The sequence below is a fragment of the Myxocyprinus asiaticus genome, chromosome 16 (assembly GCF_019703515.2).
Source record: "Myxocyprinus asiaticus isolate MX2 ecotype Aquarium Trade chromosome 16, UBuf_Myxa_2, whole genome shotgun sequence".
Lineage (NCBI taxonomy): Eukaryota > Metazoa > Chordata > Actinopteri > Cypriniformes > Catostomidae > Myxocyprinus > Myxocyprinus asiaticus.
Genome location: NC_059359.1, coordinates 38,146,512 through 38,171,456, shown reverse-complemented (window position 1 = coordinate 38,171,456; position 24,945 = coordinate 38,146,512). Strand labels below are relative to the sequence as shown.

The window sequence follows — 24,945 nt, the reverse complement described above, 5'->3', positions numbered from 1 at the left end:
CGAACACATTTTAATTAATTCTTGAATGATCACTGTGTGTGTTACATAGCCATGTGTCGGTATGTCTTTGAAAAGGTTTTGTCTGTCAAATGCATCAAAATGATCAAAATCATTTTATGTTAACAATGTGGGGCCTAATCCACACATGAATTGCATTAGCGCCGTATAGTTTTAGTTCCGCGACTTGCTTTTGTACACTTTTGTTTTAGTGATAACTTTGAGAGTGTTTTTATGATGTTGATTCACAAAAATAACTGATTTTTTACCACAAATGGATGGCGTTTGTAAAATGGCGAAATTGCAAAACCACATTTGTTTAACTTGCCTCGGGAACCTGTCATTAATTCTAAAAACTCCCATTGAAATGCCAGTTAAACTCAAACATATGAGTCTGTCATTAATGATAGGCCTAGAGCTCTATCAGCATCATGGGGGGAAACACACAAATCTCTTCATATCGGTACACCATTTCAATACATTTGCAATCCAAGTTTCTGAATTATGGACAAAACACTAAAAAAACACAAATCATATTGATGCTCATATTTTGATGCATTACATTTTCTTAAACACATTTAAGAAAATACATTTTCTATGTAATCCAGAGAAAGTATGTTTCAAAGTATAGCAAGAGCACAAGCCAGGATTTGACTGACGGGATGGGAGGACCAAGCAGTTACGTAGATAATTAAAATGAAGGAACATCTGACACAAAACAAGGCAAGCTGGATCACACCATGCATCACATCACAATCAAAGCTGATTAATTTTTTTTTAATGGACGATGTACAACCATTTTAAGTTCTAGAGGAGGGGTCGGCAACCTTTTTGACATGGAGTGCCATTTTTTATTTCCCTAGTCAATGGCTGAGTCTCGTCACACTTTAACAGCATTTAGCCTCCCATTCAGCTGATGAAAACATGCTGCGTAATCATGAGGAAGGATTACATCAAGATGTAGATTGGAATGCTGGTGAGGAATTTATATAAATAAAATAGTCTACTCCTCCCTCGCTGTTGCTGGCATGCCAGTGATTACCCCTCCACGTGCCAATGCTGGCACGTGGGCCATGGGTTGCCAACCCCTGATCTAGAGCAACCTGTGTTCAGGAAGTTGATTTAAGTGATAAGCGTAGAGAAGGTGGTAATGAGTCTGAAGACTTTTGTTTCCAGACTTATGGTAAAATGGATTAAACACGTTTAAATTAAACACAAGTGCATTCAGTATGTACGACAGCTGATATATGGTCAGCGCACAAAATAAGCTACTTTGAAATTACTTGTAACTGGCTTGAGAACAATCTTGAAAGGAGGGCTGTTGCTCTCGCCTGTTCAAGAATCCGTGGCTGACACACTTGACACAGTTCCAGCTAAAATTCAAGAATTTCATGCTTCCTACAACATCGAGGGCAAAGTTCGGGCTACTGTTACTGATATAATAAGCAATTTCGTAAAAGCATTCAGAGAGTTCTCATCTGAGGATGAAAGTGATGTAGAAGAAAGTCAGTTTGAGTATTTGGGCAGTATTCTTTGAAGTAGAACTGGGAGGTAAATTATTTCTTACCATCTCACCAACGGTGTGCTGCTCAGACATTGAACTTGATTGTTTTAAAGGATCTAGTGGATGCCATCTCTAAGGGTCCTGCCCAAAGGGTACACAACAGTTCAACTACAAAATGTGCAGCAATATGGAACAAAGCCCATATTGGCTCTACTATCACTGCTGATGCAGTGGAGTCCATTGCAGACGTGAAACTCATTGATCCTTGAGTGACTTCGTGGAACTCTGAAAATTCTGCTGTCAGTTGACATGTATTATTTTTTTTTATTCTCACGTTGATGCGGAAAAACCACCATAAACGGACGTCACAGTTGTGAAAGCAGCACTTACCTCAAAGATACTTGATGAGGGAAACCATCCAAAACGATTTGAAACCAGCAGACTTCTATCCATTAATGCTGTATGATTGATTGAATTAAGATCAATTTGGCCTTGCATGATTACTAAACCTTAAAAGGCTGTGTTTTAAAATATACAGACAGTTTACATTCAGCGCATTAGTCAGAGCTCTGAACAAGTGGTGCCCCTCTACTGCTCTGGATGGCATTTTCCACAATCCATCATAACACTATAATACAGAATAAAAAATTTTGTTCCTTTGGTTAAAAACTTTCCATGATGTGGTTGACATTTCAGTGGAATTGCCCAATATCTGCATAGTATGAATTTGTAATGTTCTATCATACAGTACAGATACATGTAAAATGTGAGTTCTGTTGTTTTAAACAGCAAAAATGTTTTACAGTACAACATAACTACAAAAGTAGTTAGTAGTAGTAGTAGTAGTAGTACAAAAGTACAAAATAACTTTTTTCATATCAAATCATTTATCAAATTTAGTTATTTTTTTTTATCTTTTTATTTTTTATTGTGGCTCTCTTTCAAATTTTGGCCTGTCATGTGTTCAACAGATCCAATCATGTTCAATGGAAATTATTTACACTTTGTGCATTTTTAAAGCATAATTTCAAAATAAAACAGCAAAAAGTGGCAAAATGTTGGTATCGGCCAATAGGATTTGATTTTATTATTGGTATTTCAAATTGGTGCATACATATTACTGATGCAAAAATAGCCACAATCACAATTCCACAATTTAGACTGTGCAAAACTAATTGAGTTTTCACAGTTAGGTCAATGGAATGAAGAATCTTGACAACAGTGGAAAAACAGTTCATGAGGATGAACTCTTTGTACTTTGACCTGGAAGTTCCGGCAGAGATGGAAGAGGAGCAGTTGAAGAGGTACAAAAAGTACCTTGAGAGCACAAACAAAGCGCTGACAGGCCTAAACTAATTTCCAGGGGGAAATTTTTTTTTTTTTAATCAAATTCAATACAACGTTGCCCTCAAGCGCCCCAGACAAATGTCTGTTCCCAAAGTGCAATAGTCTCACAAATAAACATGTTAAGCATGTACTCCTTTTATGTTACAACAGTGCACCTCAGCTATGGAATAGGTGACGGACCATCTGTAACCAATCAGCTGAGACTAGAGTTACACTGCAAGAGCTCTTTAAACAGTGGTGTCCACACAAAGGGAAGGGTGGGTAGAAAGAAAGAAAATAACTTTCTAGAAAACTAACTAGAATCATTTTTTATTTTGACGTTTCAAACTTTAAAATAAAAAGAGATGAAAGGAATCCAGTAAACATGGCACAGGGCGACACTTCAAAACAACATATTCAGACAAGTCTTTTTCTTCTGCAGTAAAGTAGACATATGTTTATCAGGGTTATAAATCTAATGAGCTATAAAGGTGCTCTGGGCCTGAACAAACCCTCTTTTGTGCCCCTCGCTCTCTCTTTCACACTCTCTCCTCTCTTTCACCTTAACAGCTGCTTTCATGTCTTTTTATCTCTGTCCCTCATCTTTTCACCTTTTTGTTTCTCTCTCTCGCTCATGTGCAGAATAGCAGGGCTCGGCTGTGGTGTACCAGGAGTACAGAGGGCATGCAGCAATCATGTGACTGAGCACAAGGAGGGGCAGCTGGGTGTGCACAAGCCATGTGCCAGGCAGTGCGCCCTCTTGAAAACCTTTGTGAGCGCTGTCACCAGCACACTGTCGCCACCCACTAACTGCAGTCATGTGATGCTGGAGAATGGACAAAGTGAGCAATGCATGCACTTATGCATTCATGTCACCTGGTTGTTTGAATTCTGAGCTCTAAAAGACTAAATTAAATCTTAAACTATTTACTTCCTTAAAGATAAAATGGCCTGTCAAGTGAAAGGCCTGGAAATTACAACTTAAATTCCTGATATTTCCAGGTTTTCCATGGCCGTGGGAAGCTTGTAAATGAGTATATCTGCTAAAATACAAATATGAAGAGCACACTAACTTATAGTTGATCTCATCACAAATCACAATTAACCAAAACTCAAATTTCAATTTCACGGTGCCTCTAAAGAAATGTATCTGGTTTTGCTGCCTTCACATGCTTCATTGTCCTCTCTACTGTAAATGTATGGGCAGTGTTAGGTGGTAATAAAAAGTAATCCAAAAGATTCCATTACTATAAACAATTTGGGTTGTGTAATTCAAAATCAGTACCAGATTTTTCAGAAGTAATCTACCCAACACTGATATGGGTCATCCCAACTCAGTAATTCGTGTGTCAAAGTTATCTATTATGTTCCCAGTTGTAATTACATTTTCAGGGGGCGTTCATGTGCAACTTTCTAGTTGGCTACACGTTCTTAGGATTATTCTGATGCAATGCTGCATGTAAAGACAGCAGTGTTTATAATCAAAATGTGCTTCCCCATCTTCCATATGATTTTCTGCTGAAGGTTGCATGGGTGGAGAAAAAAGTAGTAACCAATAATATCATAGCCTAGCCCTTACAAGTTTCACACCCCCATCCCAATCTAATAAAATCCCAATAAATAAAATGAAGGCTCCACCTACAAATTCCCCTTAGAAATATTCAGTTTCACTTGGAAATACATTACGCATGTTACAGTTCATCATTTAAAGCTGTATTCTATGCAGTGTGTTTGTGTGTACAATATCCACAAAGACAGTCTTTTGTGTGCTTCCGTGTGATTGGCATGGCCATTTCTTTAACAGCACTTGCTGGTCTTTTTTATGTGGTCTTTGTAAATGAATCATGTTTACCCCGTGGATACTGCTCCCATTTGCCTCAAAGCCCATAGATGCTCCAATGAACTGCGTGTGTCTGCCGTCAGTGCATGTGTGTGTAGATTGTGTATTGGCAAGGCATTGCACTAATTCAATATGTAAATCAAATGTAACAACCCAGCAAACTCTGCGCTCCAAGCCACAATAGCAGGCGCAAGAAGGCCCAATGCTAGAGTCAGCCTTGCAACTGAATGGAGCTGTAATTGCATTTGCATTACAGCAATGGCTCACTCTCAAATCTCTCTTTTGCTCAATTTCTATCTGTCTCTCTCTCACTTATGGAAATCCTCTTTCCATTTTTTGGTACAGAATTGTGTGGTTTTGAAAAGGCCTCGTTCTTCCCTGCCTAATTTCAATAATATTTGCATATTCATTTTGATTAGTATGACTTTAAGGTTTCGGTTTAAGTCAATTTGTATTACTCGAGAGACGTTAAAGACAATGGAAGAAATTGCGTGGAATTATTGCACTGCCTTCCACAAAAATGAGCTGCGCAAATGAGAAAATGTTTAGTTTTGGAATTTGATAGCTATATCCTGATGAGTTTTTCTCGTTTATAAAACAACTTCAGTATTTTATTTTGAAGGATTTTCAGCTGCATCTCAATTCCTAGAGGAGGCCATTTGGACTCTTTTTCAATGCAAACAGCAAGGTTACAAGAAAAATTCACCCAAAAATGAAAACTGTCACCATTTCCCCCCATGTTGTTCCAAACCCATTTGACATTCTTCTATGAAACAGAAACAAAGATGTTAGGCTGAAAGCCTCAGTAACCATTCTGGTGACAAACTAGAATACTGCCCAACATCTCCTTTTGTGATCAGCAGAAGAAAGTCAAATGCATTTGAAACAATGATGGTGAGTAAATGATGACAGAATTTTCATTTTTCTGAACCATCTCTTCAAGATCAGATTCAAACAGACATCTGATGTGACAAAATATCAACTTTTGGATCACAAGAAATATGAGAGCTGCATTGTGTGACAAAAAAACTGGTACAGTCTGAAGGCCGCAGGATCAGTTTTATAAGGATTATACTTGATGGTTTGGATTGAAGCAGCAAGCAGCTGACACAAAACAAAGCTTGTATGATGATGTCCACACAGTTTTGGTTAGCTGAGAAATAAATGGTCCAAGGGACCTGATTCTAACTAGCCCAAACCACAGTCTGACAGGACAACAACCTGATCACTTGCAGGGAAAGGAAAATCATTACTACTGTGAAAAAAGGTTTTAAGACATCATATGATCGATATGTTACTATGATACTAATGAGAGATTGATTGCAACTAGGAGTGACAGTACGACCAAAATCTTATATAACAGCACAAGTAATTTTAAATCCAGGTAATCATATTTAATGTCATATTAAACAATATAGTTGCTCATATTAGAAAATCAATTAAATCATGGTTTATTTATAAGATAACTCATTTCTGGAGTATTCATAAATTTGGCATAAGTGCGAAAAAAGCGTAACATTTAACAAAAAAAAGTGGTTTAAATATTTATATCGATCTATATAAAATGGCGGTGGACTTGCTCAAAAAGTGACTTATGCTGGGATAAATGACAGCTTATTTTATTAAAGTAAATGTGACAGTAATGATTATATTGTTACTGATATTTTAAAATTAGTATTTGCTAAATATAAGCAACTTGTGCTTGGTTAAAATTTTGTGTATTATTTTATTGAAAACCCCCCTTTTGAAATCCATGTATCTAATATGATACAACAGGCTTTTGTGGTATATCTCTCAATCACCATTCCATTCATGCCCACCACAAAAAAAAAAAAAAAAAAATAAAAAAAAACAATCACAGAACTTTGAAAATTATGGCATATACTTTTTATAAGGTATATTTAAATATCTCATTATTTTACATTACAACCTATTATGATGTCATCTTACCGTAAGTTCCTGAATGTGTTTATTCTCTAATCTAGGATTAAATGTCTTGTAAAGACATAAATCATGGATTGGGATCTGATAGTAAGATAGCAACCCACTCTTTAATCCCAGAATTCCCTGTTGGTCTCCAACTTCGCTCTCAGCCCATCGCGTGCCCTATGCTCGGGTTGCCTTCAACCCCAGGAATGCCCATAGGAGGCAAGAAATTCATCAAAATGCATACATCACTTTTCTTTAATCTGACAATTTTTATGTAAATTAACAGACGTCCAAAAGGTCCCCCTCTCTCAAGGGGCAAATGCTGCCAATCAAACTCTTTCTCCTGAATTTAAACAGGAAATGGTGACGTGCAAGCAGGGAAATATTGAGAGGGAAGATAGATAATCAAAGTTTAATCAAATAGCCCTGGTGTGTATTAAAGGCATGATGTAGATGGGTGGCAGCTGTCACACAGTGTGTATGTGTGGAGCCAGACCAACAGAGGAGAGACCACTCTGTGTGTGTACTGAAGCCACAATGGACTCATCTGATGAAGTGAAGGACTTCATTTCACTCACACACAAATACCCACTCATTATTCTCATTACAGAAAATGTCTTCTAAGATGCAGAAAAACAGAGAGACAAAGCGCAGCTATCAAAAATGTTAGGCTAGCACATGTTTGAATTGTTACAATTGAAATGGAAAAACAGAGCGGACACAATAACACATTTGGTGTGAATGGTCCCTAAGGCTGTATCCAAACTGAAAAAGAATGTCATGAGTGACTGGTTTGGAACATGAGTTTGTTGCAACTCATTCTGGGATTCTCTTATGCAATACTGATAGTTATTCAGCATGTTACCAATGTTAAGGAAAACTAAATTAAAACATTTTCATTAACTGAAATAAAAACTGGAGGCCTGGGTAGCTCAGCAAGCAAACACGCTGACTGCCACACTTGCAGTTGCGAGTTCAAATCCAGTGTGTGCTGAGTGACTCAAACCAGGCTTCATAAGCAACAAATTGGTCTGGTTACTAGTGTGGGTAGAATCACGTGGGTTACCTTCCTTGTGGTCACGATACAGTGGTTCTCGCTCTCGGTGGGGTGAGTTGTGCGTGGATGCTGCGGTGAATAGCGTGAGCCTCCACACGCGCCAAGTCTCCATAGTAACGCGCTCAGCAAGCCACAAGATGCGCAGGCTGAATGTCTTAGAAGCGGAGGCAATGGAGACTCATCCTCTGCCTCCCGGAATGAGGCGGGTTACTGTGCCACCACGAGGAATTATAGTGCATTGGGAATCAGGCATGCCAAATTGGGGATAAAAAATAAATAAATCAATAAAATCGAAATAAAAACGAACAGAAAAACAAATTCCAAAACTAATTGTTTTTTTTTGTTTTTTTGACATCATGGATTTAAACTAATGAAAACCAAAAAAACTGGAATAAAAAGAAAATAAATAAATTAGAGCTGTCAATCAATTAAAAATTTGAATCGAATTAATTACATGGTATGTAGATTAATTGAATTAATTGCAATTAATAGCATATATAAATAGTTGCTGAGAAAGCCCCTCAAAAACAATTATTCAATATTTAATGATTAAATAATTACAAATAGTTATATTTAAATAATTATAAATAAAACATATATATTTAAAAATATGAATACAGATAATTAAAATGAATTACATTATTTTGGCACACAAGTAAAGCATTAAAAAAGACAATACAAAAAGTGGCTTTAGAATGCAATATTATTTATTTCCACATTATTGAACATGAGCCTATAATTGGCCTACAGTTCACAGCAATCCATTTTGCAATTAAATTCATCATTCAGTCCGAGATTTATTATAAGGGCTTGTCAAAGGACGTGTCAATGTACACCTGCATCAGACAAACGCTTTTAGAGCGTCTCGGTTATGTCGTGTCATAATCATTTATTTTTTTGGTTTGAAACGTCTTGAGATCACTGCGTTCAGATTTGTGCTCCGTCAAGCTGTGTTTGAATGCAAGAACGCGTCCTCATCTTTTGCTGTCTGCTGTTGGTGAGTGCGGTTTATTCTCTGTATAAGCTGTGTGTTGCTTATACAGTTGAAGTTTCGCTTACTGCCCCCTGGAGAAAACAGGTGGTACTTCAAGCTTGAATTGCTCAGATGGAAGGAATATACCTTATTACGGTTCAGGGACATGATTAATTACGTTAATTGTTTTACAGCATTATTTTTCATATAATTAATCGCACTGAATTAAAGCATTAAATCGACAGCCCTAAAAAAAATTCTAAAAAATATAATTATATAATACATAATACATTAAAAAAAAAAACAAAAAAAACACTAAACTCAAAACTATAATAACTCTTCTAAAAAAAAAAAAAAGTGTTCAGCTGAGGAAAGACAGCCATACACAGCTGGGATGGCATGAGGGTGTGAAAATGACTAGAGAATTTCATTTTTGGGTGAACTATCCCTTTAAAGTCCCTTGCATGAATAATCAGTTATTGTAGGTTGTTTTATGACTGTAAGTTCCCTTCTTTAGCCCTTAAAAGTGTAAAGCTTAAATCACTATGTGCCTAATCATTATTTCCACCCACCTTATGACACGCTAAACCTGCAGGCCACCAGCACATCATTAGAGACACGAAAACTTCGAGGACATCCGAAAGCGTAAATGTGTCCTGCAATAATGAATAAAAAATGAACCAGGGCTGCTAAACACGTGTTCCAGAAGACTGCGTGTGGTTGTACACAATTTATATTGACCCACTTTGTGCCGACCTCCCGTTCCTGGCTCTCTTATCTTCTGTCTGGACGAAAAGTTCAACATGTTACAAACAGCACATTAAGGCAGTTCATAAAGAACTCAGTAAAGAGACAAGAGCAAGTACAGGGCCTCTTGTCCTGATGACAAACAGGGCTAATGTTGATGTTAACGCTTCCGTCTCTGTCTAGTGTAAGCTGCCTGCTTACACTGAGATCACGTTGAAGGGAATAGTTTAGTTTAAATGAAGCAGTTGTTTGTTCTACAGTCTGTGATTCTATTTTAAGAGCCAGTGAACTAAATTCAAAGCTGCTGTTAATACATTTGCAGATGTTGACAATCTAAGGTCTTTCTAGCATTATTTCATGTTAACTAAAGCATTACTGAGATCTCAGAACATCAAGTCATTCCTACCTGGTCTCAAAACCCAAAAGCGTTGTAGACAGGGGGCCTGGGTAGCTCAGTGGTAAAGATGCTGGCTATCACCCCTAGTTCGAATCCCAGGGCGTGCTGAGTGACTCCAGCCAAGTTTCCTAAGCAACCAAATTGGCCCGGTTGCTAGGGAGGGTAGAGTCACATAGAGTAACCTCCTCGCTATAATGTGGTTCGTTCTCGGTGGGGCGCATGGTGAGTTGACCGTGGTTGCCGCGGTGGATGGCGTGAAGCCTCCACACGCGCTATGTCTCTTTAACCTGTGATAAAGATGCACAGGTTGACGGCCTCAGAGGCGGAGGCAACTGGGATTCATCCTCCGCCACCCGAATCACTACGCGACCACAAGGACTTAAAAGCACATTGGGAATTGGGCATTCAAAATTGGCAGAAAAAGGGGGAAATCCAAAAAAAAAAAACTTGTAGACCGCTTTGTGAGAAGAATATATCTTGGAACACTCTTACCTGTATACAAAGACTGAAGCTCATGTAACAGTATGTATTGTGAGCATTGTTAGCCAATTTGCTAACTTTCACCTGATTTAGCCACTCTAAATATCAAAAGATACTTTGTGTGTGGTATTCCAAAAAATGGTTTGGTTCCATTGGTTGCTTGGTTAACACAAAATTTAACAAGGAAAACAATAAATAATAGCATGTTACTGCTGCATTATTGTATCACGCAGGGTTTGAGAAGAATCAGTGTTGTGTAAACTTACTTTATGGAGTTTCTGAAGTGATCTTCTGCAGGGTTTTTGACTGTGCAACTGTTTAGCAACCACAGATCAGCTTCAGTAGAATTCTCTGTAGAAAGAGTCAGGGAAAGAAAGCTTAAAAATCATGTCATCATCATAACGTCATCATCATAACGTCATCATCATAACGGATTTAACATCCTACCACCATGCCCCATAAAACCCAGACACACTGTCATAAATACTGCATCTCTATGGTAACAGCTATTAAAGGTGCATTCAGTAATTTGGGGCTAATTTAAAAAGTTTTACACATTAACAAATGAATTTTTTTGTGTTGAGTGATCTGAATGGTGTACACTCACATGAGATGAAGACTGTACTCAAAATAGTTTTCTATTAAAAAAAAAGTGTTTTTATCATACATGGTGCGGGTCACCCCTTCAATGTGTATCGACGTGTTGAAATGACATGGTCCGCTGCATTTCACTAAACGTTGAAGAAAATCCTCATGCTCATTGCCTGCCACCTATGTAGATACGCTTGACTATGCTTAGCACAGTGTTGTTTGGTGATGCAAAGAGCAAAAATAATACAATGGAACATACTTATTATCGTGCTTTAGAAGCAGAGACAACAGGAGATTCAGTAGCTGTACTGCTGAAGAAGCGAAAAATGTCAGAAGTAAGAAGACAAAGACCGGCAAAGGCAAAAAACTAGAGTAAACTTCGGTACGGCATACACGTGGTGGAAAGATTTGATGATGGAAAAAACATGAGTAGTGATGCCGATGTTGCTTTTTTGTTGGACAGGTAAGACATTATTAATTGTTTAGACCACTCTCTAAAATATTATCAGTGGAATTTACAGAAAGCTCATACAAGTTTCCCTCGAACTTTTTAAAATTACGTGTGTAGTCAACGTATGTTAGTGATGGACAGTTTTCAGTGGTGTTTACAAACGCAACTGGAAAGCAACGCATAATTTTATCTTTCTTTACCATAACATGAATCATGAACGCAGCATTGCTGTAACAAAGCGAATAGCCACAGTCTGCCGGCAGATTGACATTGTGAAGGATGAGTTTAAGCGATTTAATGTCCATTGCAATAAAAATGTAATCTATGAGGGTTATAGTTCTATAGTTCTGGGATATATAGTTCTTTCAGTTAGTCAAACTCCCGCTTAGATTTTGCGAAAGGTTTAATTTTACTTGAATTGGTGCTATTTTAGTGCATTTCTATCTTTATACTGTGGAAGCATGCATGATTTTTATTAAAGTAACCATAGTTGAACTACAGTATGTACATTTTTTTTTTTCCTAGAAAAATAGGTAAGGTTTTTTATTACCATAGTTTTGGTTTTCCTGTATTATTGTTTTTTCTACAAATACAATGGATACAGGATAATTACTGTAGTAAAACTGTGGTAAATTGTGTGGTTAGCATGCTTTTACTACAAATACCATACATCAACTATGGGTACTGTAGTAAAACCATAGTTACTTCAGTGTATTCCACACACACACACAAAAAAAAAAAAAAAAAAAAAAAAAAAACACTATGGCATGGCATATAAGACCTACAGACTACTTTCATGGTGCTTTTATGTTGCTTTTTGTTCTTTTTGAAACTCAACAGCCCGTGGTCACTTTGAACAGAAGTAGTTACTTTCTTGTGTTTCAGAGAAAAATATCCGAATTTGATATTGGAATGGCATGAGGGTGAGTTTACAATGACAGCATTTTTCATTTTTAAGTGAACTATTCCTTTAAGTGCCCTGTGAGGTTTCCACATGAGGCAAACTAGGTGAGAGACATACACGTGAGTCACAAACACCCATCGTGCCCCATTACAGCAATCACCCTCACCACTAGAGCCACTAAAAACATGCTGCTCTAGTTGGTGACTGCTGACTGTTTATTAGGTGCAGCCTCAAGGGCTGAGAGTTACCAAAACAAACATTAGGAAGCAGCAAAAGTCCTCAGCACAACCTTGATACAATGATATTAAATGAGCTGGTGAGAGAGATGGCCAGTTTCCCACGGTAAAGGTCTTTGAGGACTTCTTCACACGTATAAGAATATTTTTGAAAACCTCAGTTTACATTTTTTTAAATCCTATCCACATCAACAACATTTTAGGAAATCTTTCAGTCCTTACAACAATGCAAAAATGCTTCACAATGCTCGATTATTGTACCGTGAAGCTTTTATGTCAAAAACCACAATTGGCTGGTTAGTAGTTCTTTGTTAAGCCAATAAGTAAATATACACATAATTACACACAACACAATATACAAATAATAACATACACTGTACAGTATAAAATACACACAATATAGATACACAATATTCAATAAAAAAGTATATATAGTATATATAGAATGTACAGTAGGTTGTATTGTACTGTATTGACATTCAGGCTGTCGGTTGGTAGTAAGTTGTTAAGAGAAAATATAATATAATAATAATATAATTTATGACAGTCCGGTGTGAGATATAAGAGCAATAAAGTGCAGTACTGATGTATTTTGATCGTGGGAGATCAAAAGTTCAAAAGTCTGATTGCTTAGGGGAAGAAGCTATCATGAAGTCGGCTGGTGCGGGTCCTGATGCTGCAATACCGCCTGCCTGATGGTAGCAGTGAGAACAGCCCATGGCTCGGGTGGCTGGAGTCTCTGATGATCCTCCGAGCTTTTTTCACACACCGCCTGGTATATATGTCCTGGAGGGAGGGAAGCTCACCTCCGATGATGTGTCTGGTAGTTCGCACCACCCTTTGCAGGGCTTTGCGGTTGTGGGTGGTGCTATTGCCGTACCAGGCGGAGATGCAGCCAGTCAGGATGCTCTCTACAGTGCAGGTGTAGAACCGTGTGAGGATGTGGCGGTTCATTCCAAACTTCCTCAGCGTCTCAGGAAGAAGAGGCGCTGATGAGCCTTCTTCACAACGACTTCAGTGTGGATGGACCATGTGAGTTCCTCAGTGATGTGGACACCCAGGTACTTGAAGCTGCTGACTCTCTCCACTGGTGCTCCATTGATGGTGATGGGACTCTGTTCTCTGTCTTTTCTTCTGAAGTCCACCACAAGCTCCTTTGTCTTACTGACATTGAGGGAGAGGTTGTGCTCCTGACACCAGTGTGTCAGAGTGTGCACCTCCTCTCTGTAGGCTGTTTCATCATTGTCAGTGATCAGACCTACCAACGTCGTGTCATCAGGAAACTAAATGATGGCATTGGAGCTATGTGTTGCCACACAGTCATGTGTGTAGAAGGAATACAAGAGTGGGCTGAGAACACAGCCCTGTGGGGCTCCAGTGTTGAGGGTCAGTGATGAGGAGATGTTGCTGCCTATTCTAACCAGCTGGCATCTGCTTGACAGGAAGTCCAGGATCCAGCTGCACAGCGAGCTGTTTAAGCCCAGAGCCCGGAGTTTCTCATCAAGCTTGGAGGGCACTATGGTGTTGAATGCTGAGCTGTAGTCTACAGACAGCATTCTCACATAACTGTTCTTTTTTTCCAGGTGGGAGAGAGCAGTGTGTATTGTAGATGCAATGGCATCATCAGTGGAGCAGTTGTTGCGGTAAGCAAACTGCAATGGGTCTAGTGAGAGAGGCAGCACAGAGCAGATGTAATCTCTGATTAGTCTCCAAAGCATTTGCTGATGATGGGGGTCAGAGCAACAAGACGTCAGTCATTTAAGCAAGTGATTTTGGATTGCTTTGGAACAGGCACAATGGTGGTTATTTTGAAGCATGTGGGGACTACAGACAAAGAGAGGAAAAGGTTGAAAATGTCTGTAAAAACACCAGCCAGTTGGTTTGCGCATGCTCTGATGACGCGGCCCGGAATGCCGTCTGGACCCGCGGCTTTGCGGATATTCACCCGTCGGAAGGATCGGGTTACATCCGCTACAGAGACGGAGAGTGAACTAACCTCTGTAGCTTCGGTCGTGAGAGCTCTCTCCGCGAGGGCGGTGTTATTTCCCTAAAATGAGCATAAAAATTATTTAGCTCATCCGGGAGAGATGCAGCGGTGTTCATGGCGGAGTTGTATTCCCTTTAAAGTCCGTGATGATGTTAATTCCCTGCCACATGCTTCTAGAGTTGGTGGTGTTAAACTGTCCTTCAATCTTGTTCCTGTACTGACGTTTTGCTGTTCTGATCATAACAGGCTTGTTTATGCTCCTCCGCATTCCCGGAATTAAAAGCACATTAAGTGCCGCGCGAACATCGCTATTAATCCATGGCTTCTGGTTCGGATAGATCCATATTGTTCTGGTCGGAACGACGTCCTCTACGCTCGAATGTCTAAAGCTCTATGTCGTCATCACAGTCAGCGGACCGGAACATCTCCCAGTCAGAATCATGGAAAACAGCGTTTTGAAAAGCCTTCACTTTGGAAGCTGTAAAAACCTACAATGCCATTTACAAGTGGCTGGGAGGCTGAAACGCAGAGAAAATTATGCTTTCAGAAATACTGTATTCGTGTGGACTAGGCCTAAATCTACAGAAGTTTTTAATGTTTACAAACCCAGGCACCACCCTCTAAACCAACACAGAGACCATAAATATAAAAAACTAGATTCTTCATATCAACTTATAATAACTTTAATTTAAACATATTAACATTATTACTTCATTAATTTTTATCAGATGATTAGTTAAATGTTCATTCAAATAGTTCCAAAATTAAAAGAAACAGACACATTTTATATTAGGTATTTTTAACAACTATGTACTTAAGAATCAATGCAAATGAACTTATGTACATATGTGCTGTTGCACTGTACTTAAATTTAAAGTGCCTGCATTTAATTACATCTGTAGTTACACTGTTAACCTTATCCCTAACCCTAAAACTAACCCTACCCCAAACATTAAGCCCTAGGTTTAATTCCATTTTGACATGAATGCTCAGCGTCTGCGTAGAGTCGAACACGAGTCTGTCAAAGAATACTCCATATGACTGTCCGTGCATACACACGCGGTTGGCACATGCACGCTACGACAGCTATGAGACACTGGACTTTCTCTTCAGGAGTTTAGGATGTCTTTTATTTTTTTTCACCCAATTTGGAATGCCCAATTCCCAGTGCGCTTTTTAAGTCCTCATGGTCGCGTAGTGATTCGCCTCAATCCGGGTGGCAGAGGATGAATCCCAGTTTCCTCCACGTCTGAGACCATCAACCCGCGCATCTTATCACATGGCTTGTTGAGCACATTGCAACGGAGACATAGCGCATGTGGAGGCTTCACGCCATCCACCGCGTCATCCGCACTCAACTCGCCACGCGCCCCACCGAGAACTAACCACATTATAGCGACCACGAGGAGGTTACCCCATGTGACTCTACCCTCCCTAGCAACCGGGCCAATTTGGTTGCTTAGGAGACCTGGCTGAAGTCACTCAGCACGCCCTGGGATTCGAACTAGCGAACTCCAGGGGTGGTAGCCAGCATCTTTTACCACTGAGCTACCCAGGCCCCCAGGAGTTTAGATGTCATTATATTCCTTCAGACTAGAGTTATACAAATGCATGTATCTCCAGACCTCCTCACATATGCGCTCTTGACTTGACTTGCACATCCGCTGTTGTTGTTTTTACCTCTGTCTCCTGTTGTTTACCGGCGATTACATCTTCTAACGCTTCTTTGTGACAGCAATGGCTCAAATGTGAGTGTTGCCACATAGTGGACAATCTGCAGATTCAAAGACATGCGGTTAGAAAAATCGGGCTGCGCGGGTTCAGTGCTTGAGTATTGAGTATATGCTGATGATGAGATTTGCGCCACGCGTCCTGTGCGTTTGCGTCTAACAGAAGAATATTTTAGACTTTACCCTAAACTCCAATCCTAAACCTATCCCAACTCTAAGCCTACCCGTACCTCAACCTCAGTAGCAACAAATGTAAATCTTGTAAAAATTTTGCAGAACATGTAAAAAAATGACTGTTGCGGTAATGAGAATTGGGGGTTAAAATGTGCTTAAGGGTTTCTTAAAGAATTTCTTTTCATAATGATGTGGGTTTAAATATGACCAAGACACTTTCTTGACAGGTTCTGTGAGAATCATCCAGTTAGATGATTGTTCAAATCCCTAACCTTAATGAGCAATACTAACAGTGATGCTTTCCTTAGCAAACACCTCTAAAAAAGCACTTTTGGAAAGAAAAGCACCATAAATTACAGTAATAAAAGCAGAATGATGCTTGAAGGGCAAATCATCTAGAATGACTCACTATCATTCCTGTTTTTTACACAGATGCCTGTTTACCGTGTGGGTATACACGTCAACTACTAGTTATGGTGCCAGGATATCAGCTCAATCCAGAAACCTGCGGGGACTTATACAGAGGGCTACAAATCAGTCAAGAACCATCCAGAGTCGAGAAACTGGAAGAGCTAATAATCTCTCAGCAAACTCATAAACACACTTTCAGGCAAAATAAGCAAGTGATTCTAGTAAATCCTAGTCAGTTTCTGTGAGTCATTATCGAGCAGAGCGGGAAGAAAATGCAAAACAAAGGAAAAACATTCCATATTGGTCCCATAAAACTCCTCTGTTCCCTCAATGACATGCGGATGCATTTCCACTAAATTACCCCACCAGTTGACCAATTCATGCATCAGTCAGGCATTTCATTTGTGTCTGAAAGAGCTTTACTCATTGCTGGTTTTAAGCATCTGTGTGTCTCTTCCTTAAAATTAAAGAGAAACAGTGTTCTTCTGTGGCTGCAGAGAACCTCAACAGCAAGCAAAGGTCAAACCAAAATCAGTGCTTAATTTTTTCTTGTAAACTGCTGGATCTGTCATTCTAGTGTCACTAGAATCACAATTAACCCGCTCATATAATCACATTCTAAATGACTAAATAATTAGCAATAACCCTAAAATAAAAACACTGAGATGAGAGGGGGATTTTTTGGTTTTAAAGCCAAATGCATTATGGGTAAAGAGAGAGAGTAAAAAAAGTTCTGTATAACCTACATATCTAATTAAAGGGACAGTACAGTTATTAAAAATGCAGCTCTTCCAAAAGTTTAGTTTATGGGTTAGGGTTACTCACCCTCATGTTGTTCCAAACCCTTATGACTTAACTTGGATTCAGTCACTATTCAATACAATAAAAATGGTTGGTGACTGAGGCTGTCATTCTGCCAAATAGGGCTGGGCATCAATAAAGCTTTCCCACTTTGATTCCGATTCACAAGTTCTCGATACGATTTGATTCCAATTAGATTCAGCTTAATTAGGGTATATTTTACTTATGATGTCCATTTTGCTGGCATACTGTATGGAAGCCATTTGTCGATTTGCAATACCAATTTTGATACCCATGGAAAATAATAACTAATCTGATCTAATAACTAAACATCGATTAAAGTTCTTAATTATTCAAGACACGTAAACAGTCAGTAATAAGAAAACAAGAAACAAATTAGGCCTACAAGCAACAGAACAAATAAAAACAATAGAACAAAGAAAATTAAAAAAAGAGTGATTTAAGTTTTTAACAGTAGTATCAAGTATTAGGGCTCTATAATTCCCGTGTTGTGGAAAACACGGACGGAATCGCGGAATTCAGTCATAAAAACGAAATTAACTCTAAAGCGCGGATAGTCACAGAATTTGACATATTTGGGATGAAATTAATGTATTAATGCACAATCAAATTGAAATCGTAGTATGTCCAAGTGTGCTTAAACCACAAAAGGTTGAGATTTAAACAAATATTAGGTCTGCAATGAGCAGCGGGCTTCAACAGTAAGTGAATGTGAGAAGTCGGCTGCTCATACACTAACCGCATCATTAACATCACGTGCGATCTGTTTGAGTATTAATGACAAAGAGTGAATCACTTTATTCACTGTGAAGCATGTAGCACATGCAGACTTTATATTTACAAATTTCTGTGAAACTTGCTAAATAAACATTAGCTAGCAATACTATGTACATTTTTAGCTAAATATCAATAACTTTTTGGCCAATTTTATCGCTTGTGGAAGATAGTCAAACCTTTCTAGTTACGAAGCATTTATTTGCGCTAGCTAGCTTTTTTCTGGAAAAATTTACGTGACCGTTATCAGCGAGCCTCTTTTTATATAAACTTTTTTTTTGGCAGTTTCTGTGAAACTTGCTAAATAAACATTAGCTAGCAATACTATGTACATTTTTTAACTAAATATCAATAACTTTTTTTGTTAATTTTGTCGCTTGTGAAAAAGTAATGAGGCAGAGAGCAGACGTTGTTCAGACCTCTTTTTTTTTTTTTTTATGCTGTTCAGACCTGCCTGGAAACTGGCCTGCTAGTTAGATAAGTTATCTAGCTTGTTGATTTTCCCATGTAATAAAAAAAATGGTAGATATCTTTCTATAATTTAGCAGATAGCCTTACCCATCCATCACACAGACATGATTTTAGATTGTGTGTAGCTTCCTGTTCACAAGGAAAGTATGAGGGCTGTCTGCAATTGGACATTCTGCTTAGTCTGCAAGTCTTTGATGACTATTCAGTGTACAGATTTGTGAAGAACACACTGCTGGCTACCAATTATGTACTTTTTTTCTGTTGCAGAAATGGATAGAAACTATGTCTCCCTGCTCAGCACCCTCAAGAGGAGGAGGCAGCTGGCTTCTGATGAGCTTAGGTTCATAGCAGAGGAGGACATGGCTCATGAGGGCATGAGCACACAGGAGGAAGATCTGCTGGACCAGGAACTACTGCAGGAAGACCCAGACCACGAGGAGATGGAGGATGAGATGGAACCTGTTCCCCAGCCTAGACCATCAACTGGGTATAGATGAATGTGCATGTATTGTTTGTTTCTATTTCTCATATGACTGATACTCACAGTAACACTAACACTGTTACTCTTATTATTTTGGGTATTTCTCACACAGGTCCCAAGTCAGCTAGAAAGCATAAATGCTTCTCTGACTATGCTTATTATCCATCGTACTCTGACATTGATTCACAGGCACCAAAACCTCTCCCATTAAAGCCTAGCCGTCCATTCGGTTTTGACTTGGGTAGCATGCATCAGGCTGTGCGGTCAACCTCCAATATGATGTTGCGAGAAATTGACTTTTTCATGCTGTTTTTACTTAGGCTGTAGTTGCTAAGATATGCAGTTTTACAAACTATCAGGGGTGGCAGCTCGTCCTAAACTGTCCATCATATTCCAGCTACCAAGGAGCTTGGATGGAGGTGACCCCCGATGAATTTTACAATTTCTTGGGTTGCTCATTTACATGGGGTTTTCAATTCTCCCTGATTCCCATCATCATTGAGGAACCAAGACACTTCAGGGCTCGTGGGTGAGGGGATTTATGTCGCATGACCGCTACAAGGCTTTAGCAGCTCTACATGTTGTAGACCCTACCACAGAGGATAATCAGGATCGCCTTAGGAAGTTGCGAATCTTATGGACTACCACATACAAAAATGCCAGCAGCTCTTTCAGCCTAACCAAAATCTTGCAATAGATGAACGTATGGTTAAGTCTAAAGCTCGGTCAGGATTGAAACAATACATGAAGGGCAAGCCTTCTCTATGGGGTTTTAAATTATGGGTAATTGCAACATCAGACTCGGGGTATAATCTCGACTTTAATGTTTACACAGGTAGTCATGATAGACGTGTCACTGACTTGGCCACCAAAGTAGTTGAATCGTTACTGCAGCCATTCAAAGACCAGGGCCACAATGTTTGGTTTGACAACTTTTACACGTCCCCAGCTCTTATGGTTAAGTTGTTAGAAATGGGAACTAATGCCTGTGGGACATGCAGGGTGAATCGTAAACTGTTTACTGCAGAATTTAAAGACATCGTGGGGATATGAGTTGGTGTAGGATTGAGGGGAATATACTTGTAATTCAGTGGAAGGACACGCGTGCACTTACATGCCTCTCCAATTTCCACAATGCGAATGACTCAACCGAAATTACTAGGTTTGTAACAAATGCTGTTTATGTGGCTTAACTTGTATTGAAAATGGAATATTCCTATAGTATTAATGGCATACTAGACAGCGGAAGGCCTGTTGGGCTCAATTCACACTTTAAGTCCGATATTTTGATAAAAATGTCCACTTCTTTAAAAGAAAATTGTCCCACTTCTTAAGCTCACTTAAAGGTGGAGTAAGTCATTTTAATCAAATACACTTGTCAAATTCCGCAAATATCTCTTCACGGTCTGCTAGCTGTCCGTTCTGTGTGTGAGCTGAAAAAAAAAAACAACAAAAAAAACATGTTTGTACACAGCCCTGGCTCTGTAAATTGGAAAATAAACAAAGTGGATTGGACCGATCCATGCAACACTATTTCAGCCAACCAGCAAAAGGGGGCGGTTTGTGCTGCTGCACAGGATGGGGGAAGGGGGAGGGGAGATGGGGGAAATGGGGCAGTGAGGCGGAGCTTCTGAAGGAGCACTGAAGGGAGGGGTGCGTTTGTTTAGCTGTTGAGTTCAAATATCAACAGTCTTTCTCAGGAATCGCTTACTTCAAGACATAAATTACTGTTTGCATTAATATCTCACCAAGGAAGGCAAAAAGTTCACATCTGATACTGGATACAATCTAACTATATAATCAATAAAAACTAGCCTAAACCAATCTACTATGACCCTGCACAACAGAAAGAAATGTCAGCAAATGAGAAATGCCAACAAGCACGACAGTCTACCAAGTCACCACTGTGACCACCAATAAAACATGATCATATGTCTTTTCCCAGCAATGAAGCTGCCATCACTACTTAATTGGAGGAAAAACACAAGCCATCAGCCGTTACAGACGGAAGCAGAGCTGAATAGAGCAGAGAACTGGATGACTCTTCTTCTGGGCAGAGTGACAACAGCCCTGAGCAACAACGGGCTTGGCGCAGAGGGCCTATTGTCTGGCCACATATTCGAAAACACTCACTCCAGCTCCTAGATTTGAGCGGTTTTGCTGTGCTGTTTTGTATAGTTTTACCTTTCAAAGCAATCCCACAAGGATCAGATGTACCTTGAGTAATTACCATGAGGTTGAGAAAGGTGAACATGGTGCTCTGGTCTGTAGCTCAGGAAACAACTGATGAAGGACAACAGGCAGTGAGGGACTCGTAACATGTGTCAGGACTAAATTGCATACTCACTTTTACAAGCAGCTTTAACGGGTTTGTGGAGGCTATTTTAGTTTTGTAAAACAAATAAAATAATTTCTTCCACCTGAAAAACAGTCCTGTTCAATGGGTTTGACCGTACACTGCATGCCATTTTTAAGGGCAGAGGTTACATAACCAAGTATTTGTCCATATATATATATATATATATATATATATATATATATATATATATATATATATATATATATATATATATACACACACACACTGTATATATACAGTTGTGCTCAAAAGTGTGCATACCCTTGGAGAAATGGTAATATATGTACCATTTTTAAAGAAAACATGAGTGAGCAGGCAAAACACATTTCTTTTATTTCTTATGGGATTCATATTCAACTGTAGGTTATAACAGAATGGCACAATCATAAAACAAAACATAGCAACAAAGAAAAAAATGAAATGACCCCTGTTCAAAAGTCTGCATACCCTTAGTTCTTAATACTGTGTATTGCCCCCTTTAGCATCAATGACAGCGTGCAGTCTTTTGTAATAAGATGTCTATGAGGCCCCACATTCTTGCAGGTGGTATAGCTGCCCATTCGTCTTGGCAAAATGCCTCCAGGTCATGCAAAGTCTTTGGTCGTCTTGCATGAACCGCATGTTTGAGATCTCCCCAGAGTGGCTCGATGATATTAAGGTCAGGAGACTGTGATGGCCACTCCAGAACCGTCACCTTTTTCTGCTATAACCACTGGAGGGTCAACTTGGCCTTGTGCTTAGGGTCATTGTCGTGCTGGAAAGTCCAAGTGCGCCCCATGCGCAGCTTTCGTGCAGAAGAATGCAAATTGTCTGCCAGTATTTTCTGATAACATGCTGCATTCATCTTGCCAACAATTTGCACAAGATTCCCCGTGCCTTTAGAGCTCACACACCCCCAAAACATCAGTGAGCCACCACCATGCTTCACAGTGGGGATGGTATTCTTTTCACTATAGGCCTTGTTGACCCCTCTCCAAACATAGCGCTTATGGTTGTGACCATAAAGCTCTATTTTGGTCTCGTCACTCAAAATTACAGTGTGCCAGAAGCTGTGAGGCGTGTCAAGGTGTTGTCGGGCATATTGTAACCGGCTTTTTTGTGGCATTGGCGCAGTAAAGGCTTGTTTCTGGCAACTCGACCATGCAGCTCATTTTTGTTCAAGTATCGTCGTATTGTGCTCCTTGAAACAACCACACTGTCTTTTTCCAGAGCAGCCTGTATTTCTCCTGAGGTTACCTGTGGGTTTTTCTTTGTATCCCAAACAATTCTTCTGGCAGTAGTGGTTGAAATCTTTCTTGGTCTACATGACCTTGGCTTGGTATCAAGAGATCCCCGAAATCTCCACTTCTTAATAAGTGATTGAACAGTACTGACTGGCATTTTCAAGGCTTTGGATATCTTTTTATATCCTTTTCCATCTTTATAAAGTTCCATTACCTTGTTATGCAGGTCTTTTGACAGTTCTTTTCTGCTCCCCATGGCTCAGTATCTAGCCTGCTCAGTGCATCCACGTGAGAGCTAACAAACTCACTGACTATTTATACACAGACACTAATTGCAATTTAAAAAGCCACAGGTGTGGGAAATGAACCTTTAATTGCCATTGAAACCTGTGTGTGTCACCTTGTGAGTCTGTAACAAAGCCAAACATTCAAGGGTATGTAAACTTTTGATCAGGGCCATTTGGGTGATTTCTGTTATCATTATGATTTAAAAAGCAGACATACAACTATGTGATAATAAATGGCTTCATATGATCACTATCCTTAAATAAAAGACCGTTTTTTGCATGATCAGTCATATTTTCAAAATCAATGGCAACATTTCACAATTTCTGCCAGGGTATTCAAACTTTTGAGCACAACTGTGTATATATATATATATATATATATATATATATATATATATTTTTTTTTTTTTTTTTTTTTTATTTTTTTGCAAAAAAAAATTATGAATCGATTTCCTGATGCATCGCAATCTTCATTTGAATGATCTCAATATCAATCCATAATATCAATCCTTAAATCCCAAGATCGATCTTTTACTCTATGCACAACCCTCTACTACAATGAGAGGAATCCACTCACATTTCAAACCAAATTTGGTGCTATGCAACAATTTATATATTTGACTGTCAGGTAAATGTTTAGATTTCACTCACCAGTGAATGAATTGTGTAGTATAGTGTGGCTTGTATAATGGCTGGATGTCTGAGTGGTGTCTGGAGAATAGCATAGGATTTATAGACAACTGGAAGAGTTTTTGGGGTAGACCTGACCTGCTAAAAAGAGACAGACTCCATCCCTCTAGGGAAGGAGTCACTCTCCTCTCTAGTAATTTGGCTCATAGTCTTAATAATGATAGTATCTGACTAACTGGGGCCCAGGTCAGGAAGCAGACAAGCTGGTTAATCCGAACGTCTGCTATCTGCCTTGAGACGTCACACAGGTCATATAAACTACACCACAGAGACTGTATCACCTAGATATCACATAGAGACTGTGTCGGTTCCCCGAACTACCAAACATAAAACTCTCATTAAATAATTTAGAAAAATATGATTAAGATCAAACTTGAACAAAACAAAAAAAAAATTAAAGATAAACATCATATGAAGGTAGGGCTACTGAACATTAGATCTCTTTCTACCAAAGCACTAATTGTAAATGAAATCATTACAGATCATAGTTTGGATGCACTCTGTTTGACTGCAACCTGGATTAAACTGGAAGGATATATTAGTTTAAATGAATCTACTCCCCCAGGTTATTGTTATAAAAATGAGCCTCAACTGAAGGGAAGAGAAGGTGTTGCTACAATTTGCAGTGAAGTTTTTGGTGTTAGAGGACAGGATATAAGTTTAAGTCTTTTGAACTAATAATGCTTAAAGTGACACTGCAGATATAAATTTAAAAAAAACTATCTTTTGCCCTTGTTACAGTATATAGATCATCCGGGCCTTATTCTTATTTCCTTGGTGAATTTGCTAATTTTTTATCAGATCTTGCAGTTACTGTAGATAGAGCTTTAATTGCTGGTGACTTCAACATTCACATCGATAATGAAAATGACACACTGGGATTAGCATTTAGCGATATTCTCAACTCTCTTGGAGTCAAAATGTGACAGGACCAATTCATCGCCATAATCATATGCTAGATTTAATTCTGTCATATGGAGTTGATGTTGATACTATAGATATTCTACCGCAATGACATCTCAGATCATAACCTCATCTCTCGTATGCTGCGATCAGCTAATGTTATTCAATCTACACCACGCTATTGTTCAGGTAGAACTATTC

The 24,945-nt window shown here is 39.0% G+C and overlaps 1 protein-coding gene across 1 annotated transcript in view; it reads right to left on the bottom strand.

Moving 5' to 3' along the window:
* Window positions 1-24,945, bottom strand: part of LOC127454388 (threonylcarbamoyladenosine tRNA methylthiotransferase-like) — a 594,560-nt gene that overhangs the window by 459,245 nt on the left and 110,370 nt on the right. Inside the window, exon 4 of the mRNA XM_051721568.1 lies at window positions 10,517-10,601. Within this exon, the coding sequence (XP_051577528.1) occupies window positions 10,517-10,601 (85 nt within the window). The remainder of the gene's footprint in view (window positions 1-10,516; window positions 10,602-24,945) is intronic.